The 12,069-nt window shown below is 39.5% G+C and overlaps 1 protein-coding gene across 9 annotated transcripts in view; it reads right to left on the bottom strand.

Annotated features, from left to right (window-relative positions):
- The window catches only part of DEPDC5 (DEP domain containing 5, GATOR1 subcomplex subunit), a 47,320-nt gene that overhangs the window by 22,997 nt on the left and 12,254 nt on the right, over window positions 1–12,069 (bottom strand). For 5 of the 9 annotated variants that reach the window (XM_037408988.1, XM_037409312.1, XM_037409393.1 and 2 more), the window contains exons 18-25: window positions 11,407–11,476; window positions 10,833–10,869; window positions 9,973–10,093; window positions 8,713–8,936; window positions 6,922–7,125; window positions 6,271–6,406; window positions 4,526–4,623; window positions 1,080–1,145 (exon numbers count right to left, since the gene is read on the bottom strand). In XM_037408988.1, coding sequence (XP_037264885.1) covers window positions 1,080–1,145; window positions 4,526–4,623; window positions 6,271–6,406; window positions 6,922–7,125; window positions 8,713–8,936; window positions 9,973–10,093; window positions 10,833–10,869; window positions 11,407–11,476 — 956 coding nt within the window. The remainder of the gene's footprint in view (window positions 1–1,079; window positions 1,146–4,525; window positions 4,624–6,270; window positions 6,407–6,921; window positions 7,126–8,712; window positions 8,937–9,972; window positions 10,094–10,832; window positions 10,870–11,406; window positions 11,477–12,069) is intronic. The other 4 variants (XM_037409071.1, XM_037409470.1, XM_037409234.1 and 1 more) reach the window with 1 other exon arrangement.

Below are 12,069 nucleotides of genomic sequence, written 5' to 3'. Positions count from 1 at the left end.
AGTTTGTTAAACAATGCAGTGCACATGCTAATTCAATCCCATCATGCAAATGGCATTCAAAGTTAATACATTTAATTTTCTCTTGATTGAAAGCTAAAGCTGACATAGCCACCGCTCTTCCAAAATTACAGCATGTTAGGTGCCATTACTCATTATTAATAAAACAGATCAACATTCCAATTCCGCACAAGAAAACCAGACCAGCTTTGCGTCCTAGACAACTGCAGGAGGAGCTGGGGATAACGACAGAAAGAATGACAGACCAGCCTCTTTCTGGAATAGTACAACAGCAGAGAAGGGAGTATTTCTACAGTTATAAAAACAGAAGACAGATCCAGAGGGGTGGGAAGACCAGAAAAATCGTAACTTGGAAAGCAATCCTTCCCCACACCCTTTCCTAGAGTTATGTTGCAGTTCTGAGATTACAGAGATCTAAAACTAGACATTAAAAAGCAAAAGCTAACTAAACTACATCAAATCATCAATTCACTACTGCACTACACTCTAACCTGCCTCAAACGATCTATATCAAGGCACTTGGCCAACTACTAATTCTTAACTTCTTGTCATAGAGATCTTAGAAGGTTAATGGCAGGAACACTGCACAAAAAAGTAATACAGGACAGACTGCTACAGAGAAAATGTTTTTTTAAGCAGTCATACACTTGTTTTTCTATTAGATATTTCTCAGCAAATGGTACCAAATTCAGGAACTGACTGTACTACTTCTGCTTCAATTAGCTGGTGCCAAGCAAACCTTTCATACAGAGAGGCAGGTAAGAGTTCAGCAGCTTCAGCATTTTGCATAACAATGCCTGGTAGGGACTGAATTTCTCAGGTGTAATACAACAACCAGTTTTCACATATTCTTAGAGACACAGAACTGCAATCACAGCGAGACACACAGTACAGGGAGATCCTGCAAATTACTGCAAGGCAAAATAAAACCCTGCCAAAAGCCAAGTAGGCACCTTAGTTTCTTGCCTACCACATCCTGATGACTCTCTATAGGAAGATGCCCTTTCCCTTCCTATCTTCCCACCTATTCGAAGTCTTTTCCAAACCTTTCTCCTGCTTACTTGGATCTGGAGAGTTAGAGACAGAATCTTCCAAGGAGTCCTTGTTCTGAGTTTTGAGGTTCACCCCTACAAGGAAGAAATATGTATTTTAAGGAATTATACACTTCACTTTCATTGCAAATAAAAATAAACCAAATGCATGCAAATGTATTAAAACTACGGCATTCCTCTCCTTGGACAGAACTCAGGGTTCTGCACAGCTGAAAAATACACAAAGCCAACTAATGAGGGGAGGAAAAAAAAAGACAAAAAAAAGACACCTTGGATGAAATTCGAACATCTCATCAGAAGCGTTCAGTAGCTAAAACACAAGCAAAACCAACCTCCCTAAAATAGCAAAACTTATCTTGTGAAGTAGATGCCATAAAGAAAGCAAATAAAAAAAGAAGCGCCACTTGTAATCATTCAGCTTGTTAATCTTAAGGTCTCAGCAGTGAAGTACTTTTTAAATACATTCAGTATCCAAAACCAGAAACTTTTTTTATTGTTTTTTTTCATTTTATGAACAAGGTATAAGTTAAGAGGAAAAATTTCATAAAACACAGGAGTATCAAGAAAGGAAATTACAACAGACTTTCACCTGGTAGGGCAAGAGAACCCATATATAAGGTTCTAATTATGTAAGACTCTGAAGAATAAGTAATTTATGAAAATCTTAACATAGATCTACTCCAATGCCAACATTCTTCGGCATAAACTACCAGTACACATTTCATGTCTCCGCCAGGGGGTAGGGAGGAAACAAAACAAACAGTTGATCTTTCTGATTTGACAAATACAAACTCCCTTTTTATTCCTTGCCAGGCTAAAAATTTGAAAAGTATTAATTAAGCCTTCAGGGCCCCTAAGTAGGTCCAATGTATAATTACAAACTGTTTAGAACTACCATGTTCTGAAAAGGTAGCAACTTCCATTATGTTTCAACCTCTATGATATACCTTGGTCCATATTTCACTATGAAAGAATATTAAGGAAGTTTTTATTCATCGTGAAAAGAGATAAAATGACAGCTATTGAGGACATACTCAGTTTTTGAGCAAAATTCAGTTTATTCAGTTTATACTAACCTAAGTCTAATAAGGGACTTAAGACCAACAAAAATTTATATTTAAGTTTTGATTAGGACTTAAAACACTGATCTGTCTGCCAAATGGACTTGTTCCAAGCAGCCTATTAACCTGCAAAACAGACATTAAAACTACAGTTCAGTGAACACTAAGCCAACATGATGCTATGGTACCGCTTGACCAATTCTTCCTAGTCCCCATTTCATATCTGTCTGCTGTATTTGCATCAATATTTGTGCAGTTACAGAGAAACAATTAATACAAGAAAGAAAAACCTCAGTTACTCTTCATTTGGATCAGCTCCCTGAGCTGATTCACCATGTAGCTGTATAAACAGCTGTTGTGGCACAGGGGAGGAAGAGAGCAGCTAGGGAGACAAGAAAAATTGCTGGCTTAAAAGACATTGATCAAACTACAAATTTCAAGGAGCCTCCAAACATTTAAAAGGAGCCACTTTTACAAAACTAGCTTATCTACATTATCCAGCAAGTTGATATCAATATCATAGCTGTTACTCTAAATAGCATTTACTAACAGAAAGGATAATTATCTGCTTCTATGATGATGCCAGCAAACCAGTGGAGGAGCTGGCTCAGATCAGGCATTCCTCTTTCACCAACTCTGCTGATGCCATCTGCCATCTTGTTAGGGAATTGCAACAAGATTTATTTGCTCTGAACTACCATCTACCATCTGCTGGACAATACAGACAACATACTGAATGTCAATGTAAATAGATGGGGTAATTCTTCACTGTGAAGCCCATGTTGCAGCAAAACATGCTGTGGGCAGCAGAGGAGAACCTGACTCACTGAGCAATCATATTTTTACAAATTAAAAAAAAAAAAACCAAAACCCAAACTGTTTAATTTCATAGGTGACTCAAACCACAAGGGAGAAGCGTAAGTCAAATCACTGAGTGGCAGCTACAGATGGCTGAGGGCATTTAGTCAGGGAAGGTGCTCATAACGACTTTCACAAAGACAGACACAGATTAACTTCCACCACATACACGATTAATATCCAATCAGCAGACACAAAAGACTTCTATAAAATGCAAGCGTGTTTATTGCCAGGATATGCTCTGCATCTATGTTGTGCAAATTGCATCCAGCAGTTGAAATGCAGTTTAGCAATTGCAAGAATAAACAAAGTCTATCTGGAAGGCAGAAAGAAAAAAGGGTAAAGCAAGGAAATGAAATGTATTCAGATGAAATTCACAGAAGGAAACAACAGAACAAAATCACTTTTAATGCAACTATGTGAATACAAGACAAGAGAGACACAAGAAAATAAGTCAGCTAACTTCTTTATGGCTCTTCAAAGTATGAGCATAGGGGAAAATGTAATTGGTTTTATCCAATTTAATTCAGAAGGACCAATTTTTTTTTTTAAATCTTTGAACTGGTTTTGAAAAAAGAACGTAAGTCTTGAATGCTGTAGTCTGAAAGATCAAATTTGTTTTCCATGTGCCTATCTAAAAAGCACATCCATAAAGTCAGAAGGTAGGCTGCAAAAAACCAGACAACAGCAGAATATTCAGCGTGGCACATTGTTCCACTTACAGGATTCAAAAGAAATGTTGAGAATTTCCACTAATTCAGGTGTCTGGGTAAGGTAAGAGAGACAGCACTAATCTTCAGCTGAAAGTACAGACGTGTCTTCTCTCAAAAATGTGATGAAGTATTTTGGGCTGTGTGAATAACATTTAGTATAAACACTGCCATGTTCAAAGTGCTTAAAATCTGGAGAAAGTGCATTTGTAGATAATTACAAGGAATGCTAGAAAACACTGAATCCCAGAACCTGCCATGCAAAACGAACCTGCTTTTTTACAGCTTCTCTCAAAACCTAGATACAACCAAACTCTTTCCATCAGCTTGTATATGTAAAATAAATATATTCAAACAAGTTCCTTAATCCAAAGAATGACACCTTAAGGCAACTCCACCCAGAAAAAAAAGAGTTCTGAACAATACCAGTGCATGTGTAGTTACTTTTTGTGTCTGGGCATCAGTGCTTTGTTGTTATAGAACTAAGCAACTCCCTGAGAGCTTATCATATATAAAAAGTGAGCATCTTAGTACAGTAAAGTTTACAAGACTTACCTAGAAAAGTAGACACGCTAAAAAAAATCCACAAAACCAAAACCCTGCACCCTAAAAAACAAGCCAATACAAAAAGCTACCAGACACCAAGAAGTCCAAGTAAGAGCATTAACAGATCACTCTAAGCTGAAAATTGTTTTTCCATTATTGATTCTTTCTACTTTGTCATGCCTGGTCCACCCACCTTCCATGACTTCTGGCTCTACTACTTTGTCACTGCTAATAAGAATGGGCCTTCTCTCCCAACTCCATGCTCTATCATTGCTTTTACCTGCACCATTGCTGCCAGCCAGACCGTTAGAGTACTCTTCTGTTCCACTGAAGCTCAGGAAAAAGGCACTGTCACCTGGATGCCGAGAACTGATATGTCTGGAGAAAAATAAAATAGCCTGTATTATACAAGCTTTCCTACTCATGACATTGCTTGCTTTTAACAAGCTGATATAAGAAATAAGTAATCAGCCTGCCGTCTCAGCTGAGCCAGTGGTGAAACCTTGCTATTTATGATGTTTGCAGAGATGGTAACAGACACAAAAGCAGCACAGAGAAGGCTGTAACAATATTCCGGATCTGTCCATGTTCTTTGCCTCTAACAACAGCCAATGCATCACCTTTGCAGGACAGTGGAGTTCCAGCTATTCGTATACCTCCCAGGAGAGAAACAAAACTTAGCTAGTTATTTACAGATCTGATTTCATGGTCTATAAAACCAATATTCCAGACTGAGAAAATTGCTTTGGATGAGTATATCATCTAAAGAGACAACAAAGAGATTCAGAAAAAGAATTATCAGGAATATGACACATGAGATTGGCGTTAATGACAAGACGCTTCAGCACACTAGGATGTACTTAGGAAGTAATAAAAAGGCAAATTTTTTTTTAATAGAATTAGGGAACAAAATTAAAATTATGCAACAGAAAGAGATTAGAGTATTCTAAAGGACAATACAAAGTATAAGATAGGATAACAACTTCCCTATAAAAGGAAAGAAAAAAAAAAAAAGAAGCATGAAAGAATAATTAGGCAGTGCAATTTCCTGAAGGACTGCTTGAACATAGCAGGAAAAAAAACCCTGAAAATTAAAAAGGCAGAGGATACAGCAGTGTCCTCACTCAACCTGGACATCCAGAAATATAACATTAATTTCTACAAGCATGCAAGAGGAAAGAGACACATAGCAGGAAAGATACCGAAGTCAATGATTAAAAGCTACCAAATGGTTTTGGTAAACAACATGTAAAAATGAGTGAAAAACATGGACAGAATGTTGTTAATAAAAGCATAATCAGATAAACAGGTAAGAGAGTATCTGGAAACTGGAGAACAACTGTGTAGCTTGGAAAATGGCCTAGGTGAAGTGAACAATCTCATCTATCTCACTGTAAAAACAGCCTCCCTACAGCCATGCCAAACCCTGTAACATTGGCATCTTTTTCACTTCTCAGAGCCAACAATCAATATAGGCTCCCAACACTGACCAAAGTTTGGTTTTTAAAAGAAAACTAGTTTATGAACACAGGTACTTTCATTTGCAATCCATCCCCAATGTTTATCATGGCTACATTTCTCACCAGCCTGGAGAAAACAGGACTGAATGGATAGCACTGAAATTGCTCAGCAGTTTCTGCAAGGCAAAGCTGTGCCCTGTGCTAAAAAATGTTCTATTCTGGGATGAAGGGCACAGCTACTGGGATAATAAGAATAAAGGCACAGGCTCTTATAAGGCAATTTTTAACAGTTCCATGAATGATGCACTGTATCGCCTGTGCACTGCAAACTCTGTGATAAACTACCACCTTCCCAAAATTAGGGGAGGTAAAAAACCATCACCAGCCTTGCCAGAAGAGCTTTATATCTCAAAATAAAGGTATATACTGCATATGTGGCACTGGCACAACATATTACTAAGTTTAAAGATCACAACCTGTAACTGCCTTACTGTAACACAGATAAAATTTTAAGGAAAAGGGATGTTCACGCAAAGTCTACACAGATTCATCCTAAGGACCTCACCTGCCAGTTGCCTCATGGTAAGCCAGCTCCAGCAGCTCAGCAGAGGAATGTGTCAAATCCTGCTGCCCATTGCCCTGCATTTCTGCCATATTCTGACGGGTTTGATGATGGATCTGGATAGCTTCTCCTGACGGACCTAAACAGTTACAGTTTGATCATTAATCACCACATCTGCATTGATTACTCAGTTGCCTGTGCCCTCCTTTTGTCAACAACACATGCAACGCTAACTAATGGAAGTTAAGAAATCATATTTACAAAATTTTCAAAGACTTGAACCTCTGGCATCTTCTCTGAAGCCAGTGAAGCAGAATATTCTTTCAAATGTTTTGGAGGGCCTGCTTACAAGGCACTAAGGAAATGTGAGAACAGTTCAAGCATCTGAAAGTCAACTCAGATTATAGTTATGATTCACTTCAACAGCCTCCATCTTCTACAAGATTGTTCCACAATACCTTATGCTGCAAGCTTGCCAATAGATGGTAACATCTTTGAAAAAAGGATCTCTGATTTATCAAGCCTATGCGCTTAGTTCAGCATCTTTAACAGTGCAGAGTACTTCAAGATGCCAGAGTTGACATTGACTCTCTTGTGTTAACGCTTGGACAAGGAAAAAGTACAGCAATCTAATATGCTATGAAACAGACTTACCCACAGGAAAAGTGTGCATCCAGCGCCTCCTGTTAGATGTAAGTTTCATGGGCATGCGGGATGGGGCAAACGGGTTTATCAGTGCTCGCTGGGGTGTATATCCCCCAGGCCGAACATGCAGCATGGATTCTGCACTGCCAACATGGAACCTCCCAGGGGCACTGGAGTCACGTTGCTGAGACTCCAGCATGTTCTCAAGGACATCTAGAAAACACAACTTAAAGTCAGCATGAGATCACACAGAAGCCAAGCAAAAGAGAATGAACTGCTTAGGGATATAAAGATTCCCCAGGGTAAGTGGAAATAAGGAGAGCTGAGGAGTAGGCAGGAAGAGAAGCTGAAAGCAATTTCAATCCTGTCTGCAAGTTACAACGTAAACCAGAATCCAGACAAGAAAGAGTATTATTTCATCTGCCATTACAGCGCTGCTGCATACTGTGTCACTTTATACTAAATGAAGCCATAAAGAAACCACTTGCTAAGTCAACTATGAAGAATTACTCAGAGCTTTGAGAATTCCTGAGAAATCAAGACTGACACACCAGAAACTTCAGGATGAGTACAAAGACACAGCAGAAGCCACAACTGAGCAACATAGCCTTTTTTTGTAACATTCAGATTTGACCACTGAAATAAGGGATTACTCCCAGAAGTTATAGGACATTATCTCAGCAAGCTACTAGTTAGGTGTTACTATTCAATGTAGAACAGAAGTGCAGTTATTTAGAAACAGGAGAAATATACCAGATGACTAAGTAGCAGTTACTCTGTTCAGCAAATGGAAATCCCAAAGAGAAGGAAGGGTCTCATTTGCCACTCTATATTGCCGACTAGAACATGTGAAAAACCTCAGTTACTCTGACTCTTCTCTCCTCACCAGTCCTACTCCACATGCATCCCCATCCAGTTGTACACCTTCAGCTGGGTCACAAGAATATCCTTCAAACCAAAGGAGTAATAGAAATAAAAAATAATAATAATAATAATAAATGTGTGTATTAACTGACAGCAGGGGAAAACATGAAAGCTAAAAGTAATGTGAAGTATACTGTGTGATGGCAGTTCCACAGCAGTAAATCCAGTTCCTGTAACAGGATAAATATGGTATCAGTTGTCATACAGCATGACATGAAAAAAAAAACACTGAAGAGCCTTCAAGGATAGAATTCTACAGATCAAGCAGTGATAGGAGGAATACAATTTACTTAGAAATTAGTTGAGTTTGTGGAAGATACCACATACTGTCTTAAGAACAAAATTAAATTGGTAGGAAAAAAAGGAGACTGCCAGCACTGCTAACATCAAGCTAGTTCAGTAGTACATTGTCAAAAGGAAGGGTCCAGAAAGTGACTCTCAGTGACAACAAATCCCCACAGAGAGAAGTTATAAGCAGGGTTCCCCAGGGCTCACGACTAAGGCTAACTCTCATTTGACAGATTATAGGTGACCTGGATAATAAAGTTACTCGTGTACGCCCACATTTGCAGGTAGGCACAGGAGAACAGTCAAATATTAAAGAAGGCAATAGACAAGGGAAAAAAGCAAATCAGTGTCAGGACACTTGTATTTAGGACAAGCCAATTAAAAAAAGAAAAAAAGCAATGGAATTGGACAAGGATAAAGAAGGGAGAACGCACACTCAGCCACAGCTGGAGCTGTGGAAAAGATGTACCATGAATGCTAATATAAGCACCATCTTCCCTGTTCTGGCCAGCAGCGGCCAACACAAACTTCCATCTTCTCTCTCCCCTCTCACCACCTAAGGTACTTTCCCATCTGCCTTAGGCTGACCTCTGGTGCTGGTATAGCCCAAAGAGCTGCTGACTTCACACTGGTGCAGATGAGGCCGTGGGATCATCAGGATGTTGGAGATCTTGCCCAGTGAGCTGTCATCAGAAGCCTGGCTCCTCACCTCCTCTGGGGGCAGCGTGCGGCTCTGCAGGGAAGGGCTGCATGACACATCATAGGAACTAGAGCTCTTTCGGGTACGACTTTCTCTCTCTCTCACAGACCTGCTGAAAACAAACAGATATGTCCAGTGATATGAAAAAGAGATTAATTCCTGGGTTATCAAGGGGCTTGAACAGACCCAAGCCATGTAAGAAACTCAATACCCAGCAGGTGAACTCAAGAAGAAGAGGACTACAAGGAAGCTATTGCTATTTTTTGACTATGTGGGTGCTACATACTTTTGTGCATCATAAATGCTTCCAGCATAAGGGCTGTGAAAAAAGCATGCTTGACTACGCAATTCTACAGACACCACACCAAGCTGGTAATACAGACGTGGTCTAGAAGATACTAGACCTGAGCCTACAGTGCTAGGAACGCAGCTATAGGGAAACTACTTGGAATTATTAACTACATTAAACTGTACTGCCATTTTCCAGCATGGATTGCTATAGGCTGCTCATATTAACAAGTTAAGTCCACAGGCACAGCTTCCTCAGATTTAGGCAATACTGCTGAAAGAAGGGAAGCAAAAAAATACTTCAAAACAAGTTCATCAATCCCATATTCCTGAAAAATCACTGACATTTATAAGTTTTTCAATGAACTTGGCCAAGACCTGAGAATAATTAGCCTTTCTTCTCAGATGAAAGGCTGTGGAATATTTGAGAACCTGTACTCAGCTCATCTGTTTCTTCTTTCATTCACAAAGGCATCATTTTCAGGGAAGATTCTCACTATACCGCTCTACATTGATGCACTGCTTAGTAACTGGTGCTGAAATTAATGCTATTTCTACAACTCTGTGCAAGTACTTTCTTACTTAGCTTTCAAAATCTGCTAGGAACTTAGCAAGGATGACTAGCTTCATTCTACTTCAAAGAAAATCAAAGATGTAAGGAAAAAGTACACTTATGCTTCTTAGATTCCTATCTTAGAAGTAAAATACCAGACAACTAGCTATAAATACAGATAAAGCTTTTTGTTCAATTGTAAGCATGTAGTTCTTAATTCTCCTTACATTTCTCAAAGCACTTTATGCATCAAGAAATGCACCGTAACATGGCTACTCTAGAACTAGCACACTCATAAGCCTCTTACCTGAAAGTGGTACAGCGCTGGGCTCTGGATGGGCCTGGCAGTCTGAACACCTGAGCATCATAGCCATCATAATCTACCTGGATAGGCAGGGCATTCTCAGCATCTTTTGGAGCCCCTAATGCTGAAATAAAAATCATATAGCACTGGAACCTCTTTCAAGAACGTTCAGGATCTGCAAGCTGGAAGTATCCAATGCTCACCACTAAGAAAAGCATCTATTCCAACAGAAATCACACACAGAAGTCTCATGAGCAGAACAGCTGGAGCAGCTGAATTATCAAAGTTAATGCCTCTGAATCAGGGTTGCTGAGACCTTAATATTTTTCCCCCATATATCCAAAACATTAAATTAATAATCAACAAATTAATCCTTGGATGAACAGATGCCTTGAGTTCCCTCATGAGAGAACTGCACATTTTAAAGCATCTTTGAAAGAATGGACTGCCTTATTTACAGATTGTACACCCTCCTGAAATGAGGTAGTATGAGAAGAATGCAGGCTTCTCCCACTGTAATTCTGTGGCCATACCACTGACAACATCCCAAGCCAGTGAATGCCCTCCTGTCCCACTCCCATGAACAGCACCGCTAGCACACCAGCTTGATACCATCTACTCCTCTGGCCAGGTGACAAGCAGCCAGGACAAACTCACCCCTCCGTATTAGTTATTTGCCAAGAAGACAATCAACACAGGCACATTAACTCCTGGATAACAACTACATCATTTTGATGGTTTTCTGCAATTGTCCTTTTCCGCATCTTATCAATAGTGTTGTTCCTGAAATGTCATGGTCTTATCACAGCTGGGTTTTTGTTTGGGAGTCAGTGGGACAGATCATTCAGAAAAGAATTACTCACAGGCATCTCGGTTATTTTTTGCTTTCTCAGTCAGCGGCTGCAAGGTCCAACAAAGGAAGCATGAAGTAACCAAAAAAACAAACAAACAAAAAAAAAAAAAGAGCAAGAGAAAAGACAGAGAGGAGGGAGACAGTCAGTATGTTCTAAGGAAATATCAAATATCCCCCAGTACAATCTAGCATCAGACTGAAAGCTTATCCTGCTGACTCAGCAATGCAGCCAGACCACTTCAGAAGTATTAAATACTGATACTCGGTCACAAACCTGCGTAAAAAACCACAGGTTTGCCAACAGCTTTCTTCCTCTCCATGGAATTCTTAATTACAGAACAAAACTCCTTATTTTTATAGTGGTTAAAACTTTTCTCACCTGGTTTCATCCTAGATTGAAAGACCTACAAACTAATCCCTCATTCATAATCCCCAAAATAATAATTACAGCTTTGCTTCCACTGTCTTTTAATGTGGAAACTTAGTTACAGCTTCAGTACTTGCTAGAAAGATTCTGATGCTTGGCTGAGAAAAGGTATCTGACAAGCTAGTAAGAAGAAAAGCTAAATCAGAAAGATACCTACTTTCCTTCCTGCTAGCTTGATCCGTGGAGTGAAGCTGTTACACAGGAGCTGGCTTTTAGATGTGTAGAAACTGAAGAAAAAAAAGAACTGAACATAGTTGATTAGCTACACAACAAACAGCCTGTGAATTTGAGCTAGCTATTAGCCAGACAAAAGGGGATACCTTTCTCTGCATAAGCCAGCATATGGAAACACTGACAAATAGTTAACTTGAAAGAAGTTACTCTTCCCTTGAAAACCAGCCTCTGATTCCCATACAGGCTCAGTCTAGACCTCCTCTTAATGTGCTTGCACCTGCATTCCCCAGTTCACTTCCTCCTTCCACAGACAGATATCCACCCTCACTCTCCATACAGTACTGCGCAGTTTACACAACTCTCCCTAACTTGTATGACAGTAATGACTCACAACAGCTGCCTGAAAACGACAGACCTCCTCCCATTTGAAATAATTTATTCATTAAGATCGGCTTCTTATCATCTGAATCTTTCAAATCCTGCCTTCAAACACCTCATTCATCTATGGCAAAGATCAGATGCCTTCCAGCCAGTTGGAAATAGCAGACACAAGCAACCCCTGAATAGTAATTGGTCAGGACAGTTAATCAATGTGTGCAGACAGAACGAGGTATTAAAAGAGAGAAAAAAAGAGAAGGGAAAAAGA

The sequence above is a fragment of the Falco rusticolus genome, chromosome 1, assembly GCF_015220075.1.
Source record: "Falco rusticolus isolate bFalRus1 chromosome 1, bFalRus1.pri, whole genome shotgun sequence".
In the NCBI taxonomy this organism is placed as follows: domain Eukaryota; kingdom Metazoa; phylum Chordata; class Aves; order Falconiformes; family Falconidae; genus Falco; species Falco rusticolus.
This window is presented reverse-complemented; position numbering and strand designations above follow the sequence as displayed.